General features: G+C 43.2%; 1 protein-coding gene across 2 annotated transcripts; it reads right to left on the bottom strand.

Annotated features, from left to right (window-relative positions):
• Nucleotides 1-220: 220 nt before the first annotated feature.
• On the bottom strand, nucleotides 221-24,101 carry MTHFS (methenyltetrahydrofolate synthetase). 2 transcript variants are annotated; one of them, XM_056346752.1, is made up of 3 exons: nucleotides 23,761-24,101; nucleotides 20,156-20,420; nucleotides 221-1,036 (listed from the first exon to the last, which is right to left on the bottom strand). In XM_056346752.1, exons 1-3 carry the CDS (start codon nucleotides 23,896-23,898, stop codon nucleotides 813-815), a joined length of 627 nt encoding a protein of 208 aa, XP_056202727.1. In that variant the 5' UTR covers nucleotides 23,899-24,101; the 3' UTR covers nucleotides 221-812. The 2 variants fall into 2 exon arrangements, with proteins under 2 accessions (XP_056202727.1, XP_056202728.1); XM_056346753.1 differs by lacking the exon at nucleotides 23,761-24,101 and adding an exon at nucleotides 21,202-21,384.
• Nucleotides 24,102-24,917: the final 816 nt, after the last annotated feature.

The raw sequence follows: 24,917 nt of genomic DNA, 5'->3' as shown, positions 1-24,917 counted from the left end.
GCAATTCTTAGCACCTTTTTATCCTTTAACATAGCACCCATACTTCACACAATATTTTGGGACATTATGAATGGCCCATGTACAAAATTACAGAACTTGAAGTAATTTTGAATTGTACTTTACAAAAAGCTGGTTTTCTTCAGATGGAGAACTCACTGACCACGTTTTAACTATATTATAATCCTGCATTCATATAAAGGAAAGAACCATATACCAAAGGTATGGACAGGAATCTGTTTCTATTAAGAGATACTCCCTTTATTTTAAAACAATTTTACGAGCCAAGTAAACAGTCAAAACTATTGTATACACTAAAATCAATTAAGGCTTTTTTCCAATCACCATTTTTTGCCCAGCTTACTATAGGACTTAACTGGCAGTTTCTTGTTTTGCTCATGGATGCAAATAATATTTAAGTACTAAGAACTTTTACCACAACAAGTGTCTAATTCCAGAATGCCATTAGTTGACAGTTTACTTTTAAACTGGAGTAATAAAACTGTTAAGTATCAAGTAGCTTGTTCCTCAAACACATGATGACAAGAAATGGTCCTTACTGTAATAAACAGTCACACATTCTTGTTTCTATTGATTCTAGAATAAGAATTCACACCAGATATTTGCTAATTAGAAGCAAATCAATGCAATCATCACTACTATTACCACATTTACACTGTTGTGGGGTTTTTTTGGTTCAAATACAAATAGTGTATCTTATTGCTCCCAAAGTCACATATGACTCTTAAATCATGTTTGATGTATATGACATCTTTGGTTGGTCAGTCTGAAGGTGGGTTGGTATCAAGATGCTTTCAGCAGTCTTCATAAAGGATTTCATCTACTTGGACATCATTTTCTGCAACAGGCACCGATTCACAAATCTGTTCCCTAAAAGCCAACGCAATCATGTAAGGCTTTCCACTGGGATGTTTCATACATCTTTCAAGATAGGTATCATAATATCCTTTCCCTCTTCCCAATCTGTTGCCTTTTTTGTCAAACCCAAGGCCTGGCATGAAGATAAGGTCAAGACCTCCTGTAGAAAAATGAAATAAACATTAGTGGATGCACTGTGGATTTCCTGATGGCTTGACAACATCTACATAACTTCAGACATTTGCAAAAACACAAGCTTTGTGTTTTGCAAATGCTTCCCTCTCTTTGATCAGATGAAAAACAATTTGAATACTGAACCTGTACATTTACATTTTCATCTTATCAATTTCATACTAGATCAGCCTCAAAATAATTAGACCTTGAAAAGCTAGAAGGAAAGAAACCTACATTATAACAAATTTATTTTATCATTTTAACCTCACACTTCCAAATACTAATGTTTATGACTAAAACCAGGCAGAGACTGAACTTGGGGAAATTAAATGCAAGAGGGATCAGAAGATCAAATTAATTTCAACCTCAGACACAAAAATAGAAAAGGAAAAAAGAATGAAAAGAAGATGCATAAGAGAGAGGGCATCTTCCTGATGCAACTGTAAGATTTCACGAATCTTTACTCACCCTCCCAAAACCAAAGAGCCTTGAATACAATATATTCTGAAAGTGGGTATTTGCCCTCTTGTGTCAAGATCTGAATACTTTTCTCTTCGTGATGTCAGGTTCCTCTTCTCCCAAAAGGACTTTCTTGCTAAACCTCCAGCAATTTTCACAGTTGCTCCAGCAGCACACACAGGCATTCTGCTTGCCTGCCCTAAATATCCCTCCTTCTGGAGGGACGTATGGGCTCCCCAACTCTTCTAAGATTGCACTTGATTGGAACTCAAAATCAGTTAAAAGCCAAACATGCTGCATAAGCTGCTAATCATCTGGACAAACAGACTTAACCAGTTGGTTAAACCCTGACAAAAGATCCCACCAACCAGCTCCAGATAAAAAGGCAAGATCAGCTAAGCTCTTTTTTCCTCGCTTTGTTCATACTCTGTGAACGGATGCGCATCAGCATCATGCCAGGTAGCCAGCTATAATTTACACCCGGCTGCCCACTTGTTTCAGGAGTTGATTCTCATCACTGCCAGGCAGGCAAAAGAAACTGGCTGCCACTCTGAGCGACCACCAGGCACGGAGGCAGCCAGTGTGCGGATTCCCATTACTTATGCAAGGCTTGTTCGTTTAGTGTGACAAGTCCTGCAAGGACATCCTCTAAACAAATGAGCTTGTCTGGCCTGGTGCTGACCGCTGAACCCAGGAACATCCTGCTTACTAGTTTCACAACACAAAGAAAGTCTTTCATTACTTGCTGCTGTAGCAGACACTTAAGGAGAGAAGGGCAGGAACAGTAATGGAAAGCCAGCGCAGACTAAAACACAGCTGACACAAGTCTGGAAAGAAAGCAAATATTGCATCTCAGTCCACTGCTGCTTCCTTCTTACAGGAACCATACTTAGCCTTGCACAGCTTTTCTGTAACTAGCTTCTGCTCCTTCACCAGGGCTAGGATGCGTCAGATATTTTTTCACTTTCCCCATGTCCAAACCCACCTTCTCATCCCATTTTGGATTGAGCTGCTCTCACTACATTTAGCTGAGGAATGATGTCCAGCATTCAAGGAGATGTGTGGGAGCATGTACTGGAAGAGCCAGAGCCAAGCAGTTTCCCAGTTTCCAGGGAATCCCATCAGAGATCACACATAAACTCTGAACTCAGCTGGAAAAGTATGCCAAAAGTTCACAGAAAACCATCTCATTTGCACACAACTTCCCAAGCTCCTGGAGACTTCCTTCCACTGTTCATCATTCAGAGAAAAGTCAATGATGTGAATACTCATCCATCGTGACCTGATGACTTAATCAGAACATTGATACAAAATATGCAAGGCAACACAGTGTGAAATGCTTAGAGGAGATCAATCTTGCCAATCTGGCATCATACAGTTAAGAAGCAAGGCTTTTTTAAAGAGGTCAGGGGTGTAAGAATGAGCCAAAGGGCAGACCACAGAATATGACTGGTTGAAATAAAAGGAGTCTGCGTGTTCTACCATGCCACAGTCAACTTTTGACTCATAGGACAGACAAATGGCAAACAAAGAGGAAAAGAGGCACAAGGGCAGAAGTATGGCCTCACCTGAAAGAGATGCCATTTCTATGGCATCACCATGTATGTCAAGTTGGATGTAGCATGTTACATCTCCGTTTGCAACTAAAAATACATATTGGCCAACTGTCAGTACTATGGACTAGGACCTACAAACCAGCTGAGCATCTCTCTGTTAGCATGGTTAGTAATAGATTCTGCAGGTCAACACCCCCCCCCCCACTCCCCCCTGAATTACTCCTGGGCTCACTAGTTATCCTCTCCATAATTTGTCTCACATTGGTTTTGTGTAGGTATTCAGGTGGCTCAGAAGCCAGTATGTACCAAACACGAACAATGCACAGAAAGAAACACACTCTGCCCTACACTTTCTTTAGCTGTTTTCACTCCCTGTGACTCTCACGGCAAAAAGCAGGAAATAAGTGCAGTTACTACTGCTGGGCAGGTAGGAATACACACAAAAGGCAAACCTGCAGAGTAAAAAGGTGCCATTTCTCCTTACATTTGTATTACAGACAGGAAGAAGACAAGTCAGGGGAAGCACTAAGGAAACAGGGAATTGGCAGGAACTGTGAAGTGAAGAAAGAGCACCGGGCACACTTGAGTAGATTTAAATGTATTAAAGCACTGTGTTTTCTTCTGGGTCCTCTGGAGAAACAGAGACTGTTTTAATGACTCAGCTCTTCTATAATCATGGATTTTTCATGCCGAATAACTCAAACAAGCTTGTTCAAATCTCAATATGAAAAATTACGCTGTAAATACTGTAATAGTTACATTTTTCTTCTACTGGAGCACTGTGATACCGACTTTGCTCTGACTAATAACACGTCTGATATCCATGCAACTCACACCGCACAAGATTTAAGTAAAATGCCAAATGACTTTCAGTAGCTACCCTGCAAGGAGCTCAAAGGCAGTTCAAGCAGCATTAGTCCCAAATCCTACCCCAGGATCTAGAATGAATGGCAGAGATCTGCATGGATAAAATGCTTCCCTGCCACGTAACTTGGGGAGCAACAAAATCTCTTGTGGTGCCTGCGGCAGCACGGGGAAAGAGCCATCTCAGGATGAGAGGTGACACACAGATGAGACCAAGATTGCAGACACAGATGAGACCAAGATTGCAGACACGTAAGATTACTATCAGCAATGAGAGTACATCAACAGGATGATAGCTCAGGGTAAGAACAACCTCTTGGCACAGGGTCTTCATGCTCCCAGGCCCTTCCAGCCCTACAGGACCACTGGTTGCCACTCAAGATGCCCTGCAGGCTCATTCTGTTCTCACATCCCACTCCCCTTGCTCCCACAGACCACTGTGTGAAATGGCATCCTTCTCCCTGAGAAGACAAAGTAGGTGTTTGGGCATCAAACACTACATCAGCTTTTAGTGCCTTGTAGAATATGCTAAGGGAGGTCTCACATTCACCACCTACTTCTGTCCCTCTCTTTGTAAAGTTTGCTGTCCCCTGTGTGTCCGTAGTTGTTAACTGGTGGTTCTTGGATCCCGGAGGGTCCTGTGAGTACATGCCAGGAGCCCAGGAAAGCACACTCACAGTGAAGAGGCTAACAGGTGCTGTAGGTAATGCTACAGATAATCTGTGCTTCTCCTGGAATACTTGCTTGTGGTCTGCAGATTGCTAAAGGCTGAAAATATTGTCTCAAGCAACAATATATTGCTCCAGCTTCTACATAGGAAATATCAATACTCCTCACACACTTTAATTAAGCTACTGGCTATCCCAGTAAGGTTAGCAATTATGATGACGGTCACCTAATCCTTGCTGTATCTATGTCATGAGCTCTTGTGGCCAACGCTCCTTCAACTGTGTAGCACCATGCGTGAAATAAAATACCCTGACTTCTCTGTCAACGTGGGCATACAGCCATGCTGACACGGCCACACAGGTTTCATTTCTAGCGCTAAATACAGCAGAGCCAGAAAACAAATTGATTTACAGGATCACAGGTGGTCAATACTGTTTAATTATCAGCACACTGTCTGGCATTGCCAGTCCAAGTGACACCCACGCCTGCTCCAGGGGACAAGATTCTCATGGGCAGTAAAGACAGAAGAGTACAGGTCTGGCTCCTTCCACCCTGGGCAGTCCTCCTACACCAAGAAAACTGGTTTTGCTCCTCCAGACACAGGTTTTACTGTCACATGCCAGAATATGCAACACAAATCCTCAGACTGATACTATGAAAATATTGCTGTGATAGTCTCCCATAAGGCCTCATATTTTTAAAGATACTATGAAATGGTGAAAAGACAAAAAAAACCCCACCCAGTATTGCCTTAGGGCCACAGAGGCATCACAGAGAGACCAAAAAAGAAGAGACAGGCCAAGTTCTGTGCAGTGTAGACAGGACTAGCCTGTGCCACTTAGCCCTGTGTTATTCAGCAGTGTAGATACAGCCATAGCTCCAGAACCTGCCATGTGGGTGTACAGGCACACTCTGCACCGACTTGTACACATCTATTTAGACATTCCTTATGCCACAGAGAAGTGAAATGACTTGCCCAAGGACCCAGGAAATTTGTGGCAAAACTACACACAAGAGGCAGGTGTGCAAGCTGTGCGTGCCCTGACTTTACCAGCAGACCGAAACATTAGCATCCCGTCTCCGGTGTTTTAAATAGGAATACATGGTTTCGCTTCCTCTAGGCAGCTGCTGTGAACCTCCTCAGTTCGGCAGTGCATTTCTCATTACCTTTCATGATGATATCAGGTTTGATTTGTTCCCGAGGGAAGGATTTTCTCCTTGCACCTCATTACCTCTCTTCTCCTTAATCTGATGTTCCTGTTTCAAATGCCAGCCGGCATTTTCAGAAGTGTTCTTGACAATGGTTAATTATAGAAGAGTCCATCAAACTACACAGATGCAGGTCATGTAAAGACTGCTGGGGACTTTTCCTGCCCTCAGAAGGAGCAGCCAGCATGGCTGCTCTCCTCCCAGGTTTGTGGAGGCTCGAGCAGCCCACCGCCACCTCCTGTGTGGGGTCATTCATCTCCCCCTGCACAGCTAGATGGTCCTAATGGAAGATGAAACTGAAATACTCTGTCATCCCACCTTCTCATCCCTTGCTGCCACTTACTTTGTGGACACCTCAAAGTGGGAACTAGGAATCTTTTGATCCTAGCCCCCAAAGCTCTTACAAGAGGATAAGGCAGAGGCCAAGCTGCAGCAAGTCCTGTGTCCCTGTAAAGAACGGCAACGTGCTCATAAAAATCACGCTTGCACAGACGCCTTCTGAGGTCAAGCCTACAAGAGGTTGACAGCAATCAGCTCTGTATGCCACTGCTGCTGCTCCTCACAGCAGCAGCTGTGCAGCGTGAGCTTCTCCCTGAAGCACAGAAGTTTGTGCATCGTTTACTCCATCACAAGGATGGTTTGATTCTCCCAGCCTGTTACCTTGGGCAAGAATGAGTTTTCCAGCAGTTGGGTTCCCTCCACGCACATCTCGCTCTGCGGTGGTGGCTGGGGACTCCCCCTGCTTTGTTCAATGTAAATGATCACATAAGGTGCAGGACCAGAAGAACCAGGACGAGAACAACTCTCTGTTTAAAGGAAAGGAGTGTTCATGGTGTTACGCACACCAAAAACAATGTCAGATCGGTCTATGCACAAACTCTGTGGAGCTAACAAATATCTGAAAGTTGTTCATATACAAGGAATGAAGGCTTACTCTAGTCCTTTTCTGATCTAGCAAGGACCACAATGGAGAAAAAACCAAACCCTTTTGCAGGAAATCCTTACTACCTGCTGCTTCTGTATCTGCTACCCTGGCACAGAGGAAAAAAATAATTCAATAACTTGATCGTATGTATCAGTCTTGGTGACATGCAGGGTATGAGTCAATGTGTTGGAATAACGCAGAAAATTCTAATGACAGAGTTGCTACTGTAACTTTAATTACTGTCAGCATCAGCCTCTTGTTAGTTAGGCCTCTTGGGTAGGTGTTAGCTTCTCAACATATACTCTATAGGGCACAGATCATCATCTTGTTCTGTATTTACATAGCGCCTAACACTGTGGTCTGGGTTAATCACCAGACCTTGGGGAAAACAACTCCACAGAAGTAAATATTTCAATTATGCTGCAGCAACACAAATCCCCTTTACGGCTAGTGCAAAGCCTTCTCCACAGAATGCCCAGGTGCCCCTCGCACCACTACCAAGGTTGCTAACAGTTTGGTATTTCCTTCCAGATAAAAGTTTTCTGCCCTTTGGAAAAAAACTGCCCTTGGTTTCAGTCGCAGCCTCTCTACCATTATAAACTTGCCTTGGTATAAGGTCAAAAAGGGAAATGCCAGATCTGTTCACTACAGGCCTGATCCAGACCCTACCGAGGTGCATGGTTCCTGGAAGGGCTGGGATTGCTTCCAGAGGAAACCAGCTCCTTATCCCGACTAAGCCCTGGAGAAGCCAGATACTGTTACATTCCCGATCAAATGAGCAAGGAGACAAAAATGTTACCCTTTGCTGCTATAGATAAGCTTTTGAAAAAAAGTAGTTCATCCAAAACCAATGCTGCTGACTTCTTTCGGTAACACAGGGGATCGCAGGCATGAACAGTTAACATTGCTTAACTTTACCCCAGCCACTCTGCTAAAATGCAAATAAAATCCCTTAAATGGAAAGGAAACTCTTGATTTCTATATGCTCATATGATACAGCCTTGAAAATCAGTATCAGAAGCTCCGCATGAATTCTCACCTCCTTGGAAACCTAAGTTACAGCACTTGGTATCAGATCCTCAGTTACTGTAAATCAGCATTGCCCCACTGACTACCCTCTGCACCAGCCTTGGGAACTACATGATAAACAACCTGAGTTGCTGACAGGAGTTGAGAAATATCAGTTCTTTTCTCTTGTAGATATTTGTTGTTAGTTGTTCATAAACAAACATTTTCTAGTGCTCACTCTGTAGCGTCCTTATGATCCAGTCAGTCACCTAACAGAACTAAAAGTTGTGTCCTATTAGACTGAAAAAACAGCTCATTTTAAACCACAGTCAGTAGCTTTTCCTCCAGGTGTTTCCCGTGTGAACACCTTTAATTGAGCAGTACCAAGCCACTTCAGCAGGACTTTGTGTTTTCTAACTACTCATACACATCTGTTGCTTTAGGAGGAGAGCCAGAGAGATGCTCACTTTTTACTCAGCACATACTAGCCGGGCAGAGCAATCACAAATCAAAGTACCAGTTCCAAATCTCACAGGCTCCATTCATGGTCTCCTGCTACGACGCACACTGTAAGTGTGCCTCAAGGCTAATGCTCACCTCATCCAGGCAGAAATGCTTTTAACACCAGGGCCAATCACTTCATTTTCATTCCTATTTGTGTATGGGAATTGCAGGCACCAGGAAGGTTTTGTGTCTTTTTGTCTTCTAAAAAACTTCTTACACACATCCATGCACACCCATAACTCACAGATCTACCTTTTACGTACACATAGATGCCAAGCAGACCATCTCCTCTGCAATCCATGCACCCCAGGTAATTGGTCCACTAGCATGACCGAGACAGCTTCTGTTATTACTTCAATAAAATATTTTGTGGAAAATAGAACCATCAGCAGAATCTACAAACAAGCACTGAGCAACTCAGCGTTTATCTGTCTACTCATCCATGTCAATGCTTTGTGTCAGCATGAAACATTGGTCTCCACAGTTCACATTTGCCCTTCTGAACTACAGCATAATAAAATATTTATACTTCTCCCTGAGAAGCTACATGATAGCCATCAGTCATACAGGTTTAAAACAACCGAGTGGCAGCCACCGTTCCATTATTAAACCTCCAAAACACGCTAATGAAGCTGTTTGATCAGCTCCTGTGCTACCTAGCTGCAATCAAGCAAACACCCTCTTACTCTGAATTCATTTAAAACAAAATCTTATACATTTGGTGCCAATGCATTTGGAAGGCTAAGTGGACTGCACAGTGTCAGCTGTAGTACATCAGCCCTGCACAAATGAAGCTATCCTGCTCCACAAATACATATCCTTTCATGTGTCATCAGGGAAGCTAATGTGTAAGGCTGAGACTTGGGTTCAAATCTAGCTGCTTTCACAATGTGGGAAGACTGTGCGAGACTGCAACCATCATACTCACTTCCCCTGAGGTTTAACTTACAGTCAGCTGAGGTCTAGTGTCTCATTTTCAGAATATGCCAAATGTCTACCTAAAAGAAAATTTGAACAAGTGCTTTTCTATTTCACTATTATTCATCAAGTCTGCATAAGACCCATAAATAAACCATAATCACTTCATGCCACCTACAAAAATGTCTGGTTTTGAAAATACAGAGTAGAGGAAATAATTGTTTAGAAATGCTTTAGTTATCAGTCTGTGAAAAATTACTTATCTGCTCCTGATATTCAGATATGTGAACAGAGAACAGTCTGATGGGGAAAACATGGGCAATGAAAAATGTTTGGTTCAAAGGCTTGTACCTGGGTTCTCCTGTGATTTTAAACCACCAAAATACTCTGAAACAAGATGTACCATGAGCAATCCCAAAGAGAGGACAAATGGCATTAGAGCCACTTTACAGCACATCAACACGTCTTGTTAAATCAGCAAATGAGGACTGCAAATCTGCCTCTTTAGAGAAACAAGTCATTGGTGCTTGAATTGTTTGTCAGGATTGTCATAACATACTTTAGCCTAAAATACAAGGATCTTTGTGTATCTTTATGTGTTTTTACATTAAATTCTTTAAGATCTTATCAGCTACACTTCCCATAGTGTTTATTTGAGCATTTATTTAAATACTTCCACTCAAAACACGTGCAAGTGTGCTACTTCATTTCTTTACTCTTGGTCCTCTTTTGCATGCTGCTGTCTGGATATTTTTAAATCAAAATATGACAGAAGTGAATCATTTGGGGATTTTTTCAATATGTCATGCATCACTAGCAATATTTCCAATGCCCTTTGACTCACTCAGCAGATAACCTACTGTAAAATATGCAGAATTGCTTGTGAAATATAAACGGTTAAGACATCTTCTTTGTCAGTGTATAAACCTGACTCCTGCAAGCAGTGACACCACCTGATGAGAACATTAGGCATGTTTACAGGCAGGGTTTATTGAACATGTAGAGTCAGCTGGTTTGGAGGCGATGGCACCTTCACTGTTAGTGTCAAACATGTTAACATGAAAACAGTTGAGAAATCCTGCTTCTTCCATCACAAGATTTTTTTTTTATCCTTTTAAGCTTGCACAGCTTAAAAAACCTGACTCTCCTTGGTAATCCTTCACCACCCTCACTCCAACTCCTGCTTTTCTGGAGACATCGGGCTGGACCACTTGTTCGTCTCCCTGTGTGTGTACAATGCTTGGGTAAGATTTTAATTCTAGGGAAACAGCCTAATGACACCAGTTCTCCCTGGTAACAGTATGGAATACTGACACCTGCCGGCAAAGCGCTTCACGTCACTCCCGGGCAGGAATTCGCCCTCCATCAACACCCCAGAGGCTGATTCCCATCTCCATACACAGCAGCCAGAAAAAGCAGGAACTGAGTCCAGTTATGATGCCAAACGTGAAGACCAAGGGCTATCCTTACACTGTAAAACAGCAGCAGGAGTATCCTGCTCCCTGAAAGCCAGTGGCTCTCAGCCAAGTCCAAGGAATTTCCCACCGTTCAGGAAAGATGACAGTGTATTTTGAATCAGCAAAGACAGTGGGGATTAACTGTGCCAGGAAGAAAAATCTTTTGTAGCTGGAAAAGTGCTGACCTGATTTAATAGCCCACTAAGCTGGCAGAAAACCAATCCTAGGAAAAAGAAAGAAAAATAAAGTAGCCATTTTCTGCCAGATTCATGAGCTGAATTTTCTGCCACATTCATGAGCTGAATCTGCTCAGCAGTGAATACCAGAGATGGCACCCGGGTTGGGTGGACAAGAGGAGCACAGAGAAAGCATACAAGAAAAAGGCAGCAGGATTGCCCCTTCTGGCACCAGCAGCCAGCTGCTAGCAGGGCTCAGCTGCCTCACCAAACTGCATCTTCAGTGTGCGTTACCCTGCACAGGTGGGCAGCAGCAAAAAGCTTCCACTCCTCCAGACTGTCCAGATTATGTGCACAAAGGCACTGAGATGATCTTGGTACTGGCTTTTCCTTTCCAAAAAGGAAAAAAAAAAAAAGGAGACAAAAATGTCTGGATTAATTACCACAGTCAGATACTTGCATGTTTGCATTTCCCCTGTATTCCTCATGCCACACTCCAGCAAAGAACCTAACCTCTTACTTGCTTTTGAGAGACTCTTGTCTCTAGGAAACAATACAAAGAAAATGACAATGCTACTGTTCGCATTCACTGTAGCAAAATTAGCCCTCTTTGAAACAAAACACTTCAGAGGCACTTGCAGTGAATTCAGACCCCTTGCCTATATATGTTACTTTCACTTCTCTTTAAACTTTAATTGATTACAGCAGAAGTAATCTTTTTAGTTGTTTTGCTGAGTGCAAGGAGAATATTTTCTACAAGAAGGCAAACATGGATGTGACACTTAAGATGATTAAGGAAAAGCACTCTTTTAAAGCCTTAATGAACTTTATGAAAGTAAAAAGCTGTAGAGTTCCAGAGTTCTCAGCCCTCCAGGTTCACTGCAGGACACACTGGCACAGGCAGTATTAAAATTAAACCACACAGTGTTCACGGTTTAGTCTGCACAAAGGAAATGCAGGACATAAGGATACCAAGGGACATTACAAAGTGAGGCCACACAAACACATCAACTTCTGCATTTCAGAGCACTTTTGAAAAAGTGTTTTGAAGAAAGAGATTCTTTGTAATCCTGCTGTACCTGTTTCTGAACAGAAGCACCAGGAGAAGCTCAGATAAAAGTGTCTTGCATTCGCCTAGTAAATCGCATGCAGATTGTTATTAAGCTGTTTCAGAGAGTTATGGAAGCTGATGCAGACCTCAAGGGGAAGGGCAGACACCGGCTTGCAGGGGAAAGCAATCCCAGTGCTGGCGACAGTCCCGCATCTTTCAGCTGAAGGCTGGGATGCAGAAAAACCCTGCCAGAAACAGTTGCTATCACATCTGGGTCCAACACCTGAAATATTTTACTTCCAAGCAAGCATTTTCCTAGCTCTACCTGTTACGGAACCTGTTGGACAGAATAAAGTAAAATTATGTTATGGATCTCTAATACTGGAACAGGCATTTTTGTAATGATGTGTCGTTGTGGAATACCTGTGTGGAAACCAGTAAAAAAGATCTGCCCAGTGAGCTGATTTGAAAAGCAGTGTTATGGTATAAACAGAAAGAATTAATGTCTACAGTGCTACTACATATGTTTCACAGCATTTCGTTACCTGGGCATACAATTTTCTCTCAGGCATCTTTTCTTCAAAATAACATCAGAGAGACTGCAGAAGTTGAAAGAGCAATGACTGGAACTCTTAGAGATCTAGACAAGCTTCTATACGAGAATAAGATAATAGGTAAAGTTTGATTAAAAGAAATACTATAGATATAATACAGGTTTAACTAAACAATGAATAATAAAAAGAAAGTAGGTAATACATCCTTATTTACTTCTCATCTCATAGAAGAATGAGGTATCACTTAAACTGAAAGCAGCAAATTTAAAATGAATACAAGCAACATAATATTTCACACATTGTAGGAACATAATATAATATTAACATAATAAGGAACATAATATTTCACATTATAACTAACTAACCAGTACAACCCACAGCTGTCAGAAGGCAGCGGAGCCAAGAGCTTAATACAAATAAAATTAGATGCTTAGAGGAACGCTCTGAATGCCCACAGGTAAGAGAAAACAGAACCTGTTTGTAAGGGGATAAGCCAGGGATGCAGCTGCTGAGGTAGGAAGAAATTTTCAGTTACCGCTACATAGCTAAAAATTGTGAGATTTTCTGGCTCTTGTAAAATACATGATGCTGGACTGTATGTCCAGTGCTCTGATCCAGCACTGTGTGAGGGGAAGCGTCCTCTCTCCACAAGAAGACTCATCACCAGAATGTTAATGCTGACTTGCACTGAATTTTTAGTCCTTATGCATATCAAAATACTATGGCTCATTGTCTCCAAGCAGAAGTTCATTCCAAACTTTAAATCATTTCATTAAAAAATAAATTACATTAAGAGCTAAGCCTCAATTTTCAATTTTGTTTCGTGCCATGCTCTCAGGTTTTCTTTTTTATGACCACTGTAAAAAGATTTTAAATTATAATCTATCCCTTGACATATTTCATACTGTAAGTTTTAATCAGGTCTCCCAGAGGAAAAGAAAATCTAATAGTATCTTCAATCACTTTACAATCTTGTTTAGGGTATTTTTTTGTTTTTTCCTAAATAGTAATATTTAACATCTCTGCTTTTCACATACCCATATTTCATTTATTCCAGATACATTCCAATCTGCATATATCTCATTTAAGTAGTCACAGTTACCCCTGAGCCTTATTTACTACACATCTTTTTTTCAGAATGATTAGCATCGTTTTGGATGGCCCCGTGATGCCTTCATGTACAGCTATACAACATCTAATGCAGCTGAAGTAGCATATGAGACCTTCCCTGTGCTTCAAGACATAGCATTTTCTCCTCACACTTCTTTTATTTCTGAACTCTGATATATCAAAACCCTCCTATTTCTGGTGCATCTTTTTTTTTGGGGGGGTGGGTGTGTGTGCAACCCATTATGATTTTTTTACATCCCATTTTATTTTCCATCTGTAAATTAAACCTAGTCCTCTTAAGACTGTATTGCCACCACTTCAGTCACACTTCTAAAGAACTGTGCTAAGATTTGGAATAACTAAGAATACTGATGGCATCACAAGGCCATCAGTCCTGGCAGGAAATGCAGCCTCTTTGAATGTATGATTAAATAGCAGGAGTTTAAGGACAGGTGAAAAAGAGCTGCTGTGGACTAAAATGTTTCTGCAGGGCAAATCCCAATGGCCAAGTTTAAAATAGGGCTAATGTGCACTCAGGAACAACCTCAAACTACTTGAGGTTGCTTGGAACTGTAGCCTAGGGGTAGCCGGCATTTTCCTTGCAAGAGGTTCACACTTCTCCGCATTAACAGTCCTTATGAAGCAAACAGAATCCACGCAGGTAAGCTGTCCCTGCCTGTTTCTGCTGCCAGCATGTTGTAATTTATGCTACAGCAAGTCTCAAAGTGGTCTAAAACCAGTAAGGACAGAAAGATATAATGACCCTAACCTTACAAGCCAACACTCAATAGGTTATGTGAAAATGAAGCTGCAAAAGTTGCTGCTAGACATATGTTAGTGCTTCCTCACTTCATTTGAAATCTGGATCTTCCATTATTATTAATTATAAATAGACTGTTACTTAAAGCACAGAATATCTAGTTAATTTTTCACTAATTATCCTGAAGATACAACACAAATATAGTGATCGGTAGACCACCAAATTTTCCAGTACTGAAAATGATGGAAGCCTCCAAGCTAAACTACAAAATACAAGTCCAATTCTTAATACATTCATTTATGGGAGCAAAAATACATTATGCTTTAGCAGAGTAGTAGCAGATTATTCAGCAATCCCCATTACACATAAGACGCTTTATTTTCAAGTGCTGACATTTTTCAGCTTGGGTAATTATCCCAACCTATCCCAAACTGAGGGAGGAGGGGTTACGTTTTTCAGACAAAATGGTTCACTGGTTTCTAAGAAAAAGCTTGCAAAAAATGATGGAGAAAGCTCTGTTGCTCCATGCTTTGTGGCAAGAACTTGTAATCCTGCTCGTAGTACCCTCTGTGTCAACAGTGCGGCTTCAGCCCCATTCAAATTCATTTGAGTTGGGTTTATGCAATGCTGCAAATGTTTGAAAATCTGCCATTTGCACAGGCTTAAGAAAGATGTGTCTGGGAGAGTACTGGGCCTCGCTGAAGATGCCAACCTCTCCATCCCACTGCTGGAGTCACAGTGGCATGGGTGGCCCCGTGACTATCAGCCACTGCCAGTTTCCAGGGGATGTTCCCTCCATCCTGGCTACTCATTCCTACCCCAAACACACGGCACTGCTACAGCCGCACGGTAAACTGGATCCAATAATCTGGGTTAAAAAACCCAAAACAGCCAAAACAGGGTGGAGGAGAGGAGGAAAATACCCTTCATCCAGAGTTGCAAGGTGATCCAGTTTACCACGGAGAGGCAGGAATATGCTGAAAACATGAGGAGGGAAAACTCCTTACACCAGTATTGCTGCAAAGGCAGAGCACATGGAGCTTCAGGCTCAGCTCCTCCTGCCACCCCCCACTCCCAACTGCGAGGACTCCAAAGGACTTTCATTTCAGTGCCTGCTCCTAATCCCGCTGACTGGGGCAAGACTGGGAACCGAAACATGGAAGGAAATGAGGGCTGAAGTTTCACTAAGATTTTTTTTGGCATGCCACCCGTTTACGCAACCTCTCATCAGCTTCCTACCAGCCCTTCAGCTGCATCAGCCCAAGTCTGGGTGGTGGCCCAGTTTGAGAGAAGAAGAGCCTTTTATTGGTACTGGGTTACTTCTAACCAAGACTGGTTTCCCAGTATAGCTCCCAATGTGGCTGCAGGAACATCTGTGCGGGCACAGGAGGGGTGGGGACCAAGAGGAGGAGAGAGGGCAGCGGCTTATTTAATCAGGCACTGCCCAAAAGAAACAATTACAAAACTATGTATTTTATACTGCTTAGTACTAAAAGTAGTCTTTAACAGAGAAGAGTTTTTCTAAGCCAATGAAAAAGGGAAAGAAGCCAGCACAGTGGGGAAGGCAATGAGTAAATCGGGGTGGGGAGTCTTGTATGTCTGGAAGCAGACAAGTGAAAGAAGACACAGCACATGATCTCCTCCTTTTTGGCAGGGGCAAGCTATTTCTGTTGGCCCAGCTGCCCCTGAAATGACATGCTAGGTCTGAGGGCAGGAGGAAATGGGGAATATGGTGAGAAGGGCCAGAGAAGGACACGTGGAGATTCAGATAGGCTGGGCAAAGAGCAGAAGGATGGAAAGGGGCATTATGGTGGCAGAGAAATTAAAGCTTGCAAAACAGGGTCTAGCCCAAGGACAAGACAACTCTGGGAAATGATCAGTTTGGACGGAACAGAGAAGAAGCCATAATGTTTGGAAAAACAAGCAGAAGAGCCTGTGTTCACTGGGGGCAGCTCCTCTGCACAACTCAGGCTGGAACCAGGATCATGAGCCTCTGCTGCTTCTCCATCAGCAAATACCAGTTAACACCATTAAGTCACTGAACAATGTAGTGATGCAGAGGCCATACAGACCTCCATCTCCATACAAAGGTTTGAATAGCGCACAGTAAAAAAGGCCTGCGGCTCCAACTTGAACAGAAGGAAAGCAAGCACTGAGCACACGCTTGTTAGCAGCACTCATTAATAGCAAGCAGAGTTCACCTTCTCCATCCTTGAAAGAGCCCGGATCGTTGCATCTGGGCTCATCTTTGAATGAGCCTAGATCTGATGGGCAAGGACTATGTAATAATGTACTTAAAGACCACAGCAGAATTTACACAGATAAAAAGGCTGAATAAAGCTTGTACACACAACACTTCCTGGCATTTCTTAGGAGAGCCCCTCACAATCCATTAGAGTAAGCAGATTTAGAGCCACAATTTCTAATAACTCTTCATTTTTTCAGCCAAAGAAAAACATCTAGGGCAACCCACCACCACCACTCCCCCCCAGGTGAATGTTTTAAAACTTCTCCAGAAGTTATTGTAAATCTTCAAGTACTAGTTAGTAGTTCAGTTCAGTTATGAACATTTAAGCATAGTATTTGCTCAGGTTAGAGACTTCCAGATCCCTTAGTTCAAAACTGGTCACCTGCTTCCCTTCAAAGAAGCCACCTCCAAGATTTTTACCATATGGAGATGCTCAACCCAGGGTTTTTTGTTAGGGTTTCTTTTGTTTGGTTTTGGTTGTTTTTTGGGTGTTGGTTTTGGGTTTTTTTGAGTCCCAGTAAGAATAATTATTTTTTCAGAGGAATAACTTAGCTTTTCACCCATAGTTCTCAGACCAGGTTTAAGTAATAATAAATAACACTACAAGTGAAGAAACCCCATGTCCAGCCAGCTGAATCACACCACCTCCCTAAACCACATTAAAATTAGAGCTGCTGGGAAATGTCCTTTAAATTTATGTAGGAGTCGTGCTAAAAAGCAAACAGGGAGCACAGTTTTATCTGATTTACTCCTTCCAAAGTTGTGCAAAGTATCTATGCTCCTGTAAACAATTACTGCAACCTGCCTGAACTTTCATCAGAAGTATTACCTTGGGCAAAACCTGATACCAGTGCACATTTATACTTCCAATGTACAAGCATACAAATGGGAATTGGTACTTATTAAGAAAACGTACCACCGCCTTGCTCCAGAAGTTGCCTAAATCTTTCAGAAGATACAGCTGGAAATGAGCCAAACCATGCACCTATGTGCACCCCTACTCCAAACAAAATATCTGGACTTCTTCCACCTTTGTTCTTCCTGCTACTGTGTCCATTTAGCCTAAAGAAAGCAACCTTTCATATGTCAACCACTGTTACCCATGCACAGTAGAGAAGATGACAGACTTTCTACTACTGAAAATGCAGTGATCTTTGTTTGCACCAACAAGGTGCAATGAGGTGTACTGCCAAGATGAAAATGCATACCCCTGACCCTACACAAAAAGGACCATCTCCAAAAGGCAGGGTTCCAAAAGGCAGGGTTCATGTCTACTCAGTGCTGCCTATGGGTGCCACCAGGACCAGGAAACTCCATGCAACAATTACACCTACCCTTACATTTGAGCTATTCTTCAAAGGAACCATGCCTGAAGTTTTAAGGACAGTGTGAATTTAAGCTTTTTGTCATGCAAAATGAATACACTCTGAAATGACATGACTTATTCATGTACCTGCAGGGTATTTCTTGGAAATTACATAGCAACTTATGCCAGCAATGGGAACATTACTAGTGGAACACCATGTTATCTCCTTGTAACAATGTAAATGCCTCAGATCACCACAGTATTTGATAACATCACAGAGATAAATGTTTCATCCAAGTATAAATCTAGCAATGGAGGACTGATATAGTAGCAAGGGAATCTGCATTCCTGCAAATGTACCAAAGTTCAAAAAATACAACAACTGACTCAAAAAATACAGCAAAAGGAATTTAAAGACACATTGAGATGCAGTGTGTGTTTCTGTGGGGACAAACTGGGGTGGGGTAGTGAGGGTGAGTCTGATTACGGTAAATGGTAAATAAAAACTATTTAAATTATTCTCTCTAACCTACCAAAACTGTCCAAGGATAAAGGACCAAGGTCTGACTTCCAAGTCAAACCGAATTATTTCTAAGTTACTAAAATCAAACTTCAGGCAGATCAAGTCTGACACAGACATACACCAGTTACAACTGCTGTCCTGGCATCTCTCTGTAGACTGCGGCAGGTCTTTTGGTATTGCTCTCTGCCCCTAACCACACCCTGGTGCACAGATAGACACACAGCTCTGGAACTAGCCAGGTACCAAAGCTTGCTCCTGCCTCCCCCCAGCTTCACTGCCTGGCACCTGGGCCATCCCCAACAGGTACATCCCCGTGCACTCTACACCAGGTAGTCCTTGCTCCCATCATACCCAAACCAGTCGCATGTTTACTTTGTGATTGTTCAATTAACAGCAGCTCATCAGTAGTACAAAAGCATGTCCCAAGTGCCTGAACTAAGCTTGGTCAACAAAACCCTGGACATTTTAACGGTTACCTTCAAAAGCCCCTAACCCCCACCAATATACACAAATCTTTGACAAAAATTAGGAAAACAAGTTAACAGTGCTAAATATTAAATGTAAAGAAGATGGTTGTATGAAGCAGTGAAATCCCTTGCTAGCTAAAATGTGGACACGGAAAGGGTTCTGAATTAGGACAGAGGTAGAGGTAGAGATCAAATATAAAAGGGAAACAAACACAGTGAAGTGTTCTGGGAAATTACATTGGCATCCCAAAGCAAATACAAACCCAAGTTCAACCAAACAGAGTCATACACGTGTTATGTTCCTTTATCAACCATTACAAAACGGGTAAGTAAGTCCATGAGGTATGGAAGCTGTCTGCATGGTGAACTTCCACCTAAAGAAAACTGCCAAACCGAGGTTTCAAGCATGAGTTCAACATCAGTTTTCCATTAACAACATTAAACATTTCTGCAGATATTTCAGAAGATATTGTGTTTACAAGAAGATTGCAAATAATGAATGCAGACACCAAAAAAAAGTAAGTTTGTTTACATGTTTGTAGAAGTCGGGGAATTTTAGGTTAAGAAAAAGAGAGGTTATTTTGGGACCAAAACACACACGGCACCTGCTAGATCTAAATGAACTTTTAACTGTTCAGCCCTATGAAGAATCCAGTGTCTGAGATGGTATTATAAGATCAAAATAAAAGTGTGAGAGAACAATGATGGAAAAGACTTTGCAATATCCAACCAGGCCTACAAGGAAGTCCTTTTATTTTCATTCTCAAGTCTCAGTCCAGAGAGCTGTTCCGCATGGGCAGGCTCCATATCACCCCTGCGATTCACCCATGCCACAGCATTTGCAGGATCAAAGATTTCAGAAAATTCTCACGTCAGCTTACAGGCTTGACCTGAGGAGTTCCCTACCTTTCACGCAGCACAAACTGAAGTTCTCAGGTTGCATGCTGAAACTGGGAATCCCCACGACTTCCAACAGCAGCCTGAGCTACTCCCGGCAAGCCCCTGTCTCCTTCACGAGCCTCTATGTTACGCTTGCTGAGACTGCACTGAGGATGTCCATGAATCAGACCAAGCAGCTGATTTGTCTGGAGGGTTGAGTTTCCTTCAGCTGGATCAGCTGTGCAGCCCTGTTCCTGCCCCGCTGGTGTATCGGAGGGGTGGCACAGGGTAGAGGAAAACGGGCAAGACGCAGAGGCATCTGCTTACGTTGACTTAAGCACCTCTAGAACACATAAAACCGAAGTGGAACATTTAATTCCACTCTTGCTGTCAGATTATTTCCTGCTGGCCTCCAGGCTACTCCTGCACAACAACCCCACAATGTGGGAAGAAAATACTCACCACTAGCAAGAGCTTCCTCTCTTGCACTGTCATCGTCACTAGGCTGAAGAATATTCCAGGATGTCAAAGTAAGTGAAGAAATGTCTTCAGGTGATGATAACTTCAGCATGTCCATGTGATTGCTGTGAGGCTTGTAACGTGGGATGAAACACTCTTTGCCTTGCTTAAAAATGTCCTTAATGATTTCTTCTGTCTGGATTTCATCTGGCATGCTCAGGAAGATTGCAATTCTTTTGGATTCTTGGTACTTGGGATGGCCAATCACCTACGCGGGAAATTGATGCAATCAGTTTATGAAAAGTTTACGAAAAGATTGACTTACATTATTTTAATTGAACACACAACTGGAGCAAAATAGCCATTTTAAAGGGTAGAGATACAAACTATCATGCATCATAAAGAGAATAAACTGACTTTGTTTCCTACTCCAGTATTTCTACCCTCAACAAAAATAAAATAGGTGAATTTTTTTCACCTAGTGAACAAAACATTGTAACATGGGTTTGGGCCAGCAAAAAACAATTTTGGAGACAGTTTCCTGATCCTTTAAATATTTGCGCCACATAGTGCAGACATCCTCAAATGCCCAGCATCACTGTAGAGAGATATAGCAGGTCAGAACTGCCAGCTTATGCAACACATGAGGATTTTGCTTTCCTTTTCTACCACCCTTTTTACATGCTGCATCTCTCATCTGGGCCTAGGTAGAATGAAAAGCACATAAATTATAATAACTCAAAAGAAAATTAGCATCAGAGCAGACAACTGCAGAGCACAAAGTCTTCCAAGACCAGGTCCTTCTTCCTTTTTTTAACCTGAAATGCCTTCCTTACAGCGTTTAAATATATGACTTCAAACATCACCTGCTTCTAATTGGTGATCTTATTACTGTACATTTTTCAGAGCTTGAAGGAAAGATGGCCTTGCCATTTTTTTGATTTTCATGAGGTTCTCTGTGCTGGGCTTATAAAAGACTGACTATAGGAAGGAAAATTAAAAAAAAAAAGCTTATATGGTGAAAAAGTGTTAGCAGATTCATATCTCACCATGTCTCTGTCCCATTCCAAATTGAATTCCACTTGTAAGATTTGAGAGGGGGTTTTTAAAAGCTTGTCTTCTCGTTGTCTAGCACGTTACCTATTTTGTTACTTACACCTGGACAAAACAAAGACAAATGTGTCCCTTCCCACTTAAAAGTGATTTATTCTTATTCTACGCACTTGCAGAAATCTGTCAAAAGTACCAGGCAATTGAGAAACTGAGCTTATCTACGGAACAGAGAGCACCAAATCCTCTGATCTGTGTTTGCATAACTTGCTCTTCTGAGCTTTAGCCTTTGCCCTGGCCCTGTTTGGACAGATAAATGTCCCTATCTAAGTTGAGATATGGTTTCCACTCTTTTTTTTTTTTCTTTTTTTCCAGTACAGCAGCTAAAAGCCCAGGTGAAATATTCAGAAGATGGATATATTTTTGTAAGAAGAAGAAAAAAAAGAAACACACTGGACCAAATTATGGTAATGTGTAATGTGTTGCCTGGCCACAGAGACCGTATTCACAATTCAAAACCACATCTTACTTCCTTTTGTAATTTGCCCAACCTTACACATGGATTTTTTCCCCATTAAGTGATTCAGCTTTTAAACAACAGATTTTCCATGGAAGCTTTTGTTTGAAAGAATGGACAATTTGGCCAAATTGCAGACTTCAGACAACGCCTGTGATTCATGTTATTGAGGGCCTCCAGAGCCAAATCATCTCATCGGTTTGGAGAAGAGAGAGACCAAGACACAGAACTCTCCTCTTTCAAAGTGGTGCTGCGTGCTGTGGGCACCACACAAGTCCGATCTGCTCCAATAGGTCCAATAAAACATTGATTATGCTGTACAGAAAAACATGAGGCTGAAAGATGTAAAACCACACGCAAGCAGGAAGACAGAATTTCAGATGTTTTCAGAACTGTGAAGATGAAGCACTTTCTGAGAAGAGCGAAAAAATTTCCACACCTAACAAGTATTATCTGCCCTCTTCACCTGCTGATCGCTATTTTTGCAGAATCAGAGCATGCAAACAGCATGACTTTAATCATGAACATAAACATTAAAAAAGAATAATCATCCAGAAGCTAATTAAATGCTAGTGGCTAGGTCAGCCTGTGAAGCTATTTCACTTTGAATTTAAAGACCATTTTGAGATGAGATTTTATGACTAAAAATATTGTTCAGGTGTTATAAAATAACCTACTCTTTTATTAGCTGCAAGCACTGATGTATGTTATAAAGCTACGTTCTTGGCTTTATATTGTTCCAAAAATTTTCTCAGCATTTTCAAAAATTTCTTCATGTCTGCTGTATTACCCTCCTGTAAGGAAGCTGACTCTACTTTCTGCCACTTGCGCAATGCCTCTGTCTCAAACAAGCTCAGGATTTTCAGTTTGTGTCAGATTATTAAAAAGGCAAGATAACATCGATTTATATGTCATATTGCCTGATGCCTTCTTTTAAGCAAAACAAAAGCTGTATCTTTTAGTGTGCTCTCACTAGCAGAAAGGAGCGCTCTGTTGCCACGTTGGTCAGCAGCAGTCAGACAAAGGCTGAGGGCTCCTAAAAATTCGGTACTGTGCAGGTTGGGTGCTTATAAAGTTGGCAGAGGTCTCTGCATTTTTGAAGAGGATGCATGCCAGTATTTTCTAAAAACTGAGATATTTAAGTCTGGGATGTGTGATTACTATAATGCATTACCATGACAGTAGGACGTGACATGTATTACTATTTTTTAAAAGCATTCCCAGTGAGAAAAAGGTTATGTGAGGTCCAGTTAAACTCCTTGTGACCTGAAGTTTCTGTGCCACCAGGTCCCACTGGTGAAGTGGCTACACATTAGCATTAAGTGAGGTCTGGAAAATGATTTGAGATCCTCTGGCAGGAAGCTACCAATATAAATGTAGATCATCCAGGAGTACCTGCTGGTGCTGCAAAAAAAACGAGGACTGTGCTCTATTACACGCAGTGACTGCAAAATAAAATTTTATTGTGTTTATTAAAATGATGAAATACATCTATATAGAAACTTTGTAATCCAAACGCAAACAGGACATTTCAGAAGTGCACGCCGTTATCATGCTGTGTGAGCGTAGCAGTTAGCTAAACCCTGCCCGATTTCTTTTTAGAGTACAAAAATTACATTAGAAATGGGATTGCATGGAAGAAACAGCACGGAAAGACGCGGAAGGGAAGCGACAGGCAGTTAGACAAGAGGCTCAGTCGACAGAGTCGCGATACTGCCACAGGCGTTCCCGGGAGCCGGCCATAGGCGAGCCCGGCTGGCAGCGCCGAGCCGCGCCCGGGGCCCTGCGCCCCCCGCCCGGGGCTCCCGCGCCGCCACCCCCCGCGGCCTCGGTGAGGGGCGCTGAGGGCGGCGGCGGGGCTCACCCCCGCGGGGCCCGTGGCTGCGGCCCAGGAGCCGGCGGGTCCCCTGAGTCACCGCCTCGACCCCCCCCGCGGCCTGGGAAGTCCCCGGCGGGCTTCCCCGCGCCGGGCCGCTCCGCCGCCCCCGGGCCGCGCTTCCTGGAAGCGGCCGTGCGGCGGCCGGGCCCGCTCCGCACCCACCTTGCGACTGAGCAGGCGGGACTGCCGCCGCTTCTCCGCCGCGCCCAGCGCCTGCAGCCGCTGCCGCAGCTCCCCGCGCAGCGCCCGCTTGGCCGCCCGCAGCGCCGCCATCTCGCCGCCCTCCCCCGGCCGCTCCATGCGCCCAGCCAGCCGGGCCGCGCCGCCGGTCTCGCCCGGGCGGGCCCCGGGGGCGGCGGCGGCGCTGGCGAGCAGGGCTCCCGGGGCGGCCCGGCGCCAGGCCGCGCTCGCCGGGGGGCGGCCGGCCGGCCGCGTGGTCGCTGCCGCCGGGCCCGGGTGGCCGCCGGGCCCGGGTAGCGGCCGGAGGTGCCGGAGGGGCAGCCCGGTCCCAGCCGCCCCCACGGCAAGGCCCAGCCGTGGCGGTATTTTTGTCCGGCGTGGATGACAAGGAATTTCCCCTTTCCTAATTTTGCTGTAGAAAGGGAAATTACATTTCGGCGGGATATTTCACCACCGTCTACTGAAGGGTTTCACATCCCTGCGGCCTCAGCCGTGGGCCTGGGCCGTGAGGGAGCTGCTGTGAGCGCAAGGCCTGTGGCAGGGCATAGCCACGTTCGAAGGGAGACACTGAGGCTCCTTTTCGACACATTTAATGATCCAACCCACCTTTTAAGTGCAGAAAGGGACGTTTCTGTAGAAGAGTTTCATAAATCTCTTCTACATGGCATTTGATGACATCTCAATTTAGCTACTGTGTGCACTGATGAAGCCGTCAGCTGTCCCCTCCGCAGCTCTTTGACCTCATATTTTGCTCTAGAAGCAGATGATGCTGTCCTGTGTATCACCTTACAGCTGTAAGGACCCCTTAAACAGCTGTGTCCTGCGACCTGGGATGCCACTCAGTGTCATGTACAGATAACTCCGTGACAAAGCATATCTATACTACTTTATGAGACTTAGCTAATAGTCCTGTTGTTTTCGGGTATTTTATTATGTTTAGAACTGGGGTGATACATCTCATCACTGCTTTTCTTGCTCATAGATGCAGAGCAAATGGAGGTTTTGTCCTGGGGAAGATAAACTGGAGCCCACTGGACATTTACTAATCAAGGCTTCTTTTGTTTAAACCCAGGCTTTACCATGAAAGCAAGTTCCAAAGTTATTGCGTCACCTAGAATTTCAAAAGGCTAGGTTAGCCT

This window comes from Falco biarmicus, chromosome 7 (genome assembly GCF_023638135.1).
Source record: "Falco biarmicus isolate bFalBia1 chromosome 7, bFalBia1.pri, whole genome shotgun sequence".
Classification (NCBI taxonomy): domain Eukaryota; kingdom Metazoa; phylum Chordata; class Aves; order Falconiformes; family Falconidae; genus Falco; species Falco biarmicus.
The sequence above is the reverse complement of the archived record's forward strand: the minus strand, read 5'-3'. Positions and strand labels throughout refer to the sequence as shown.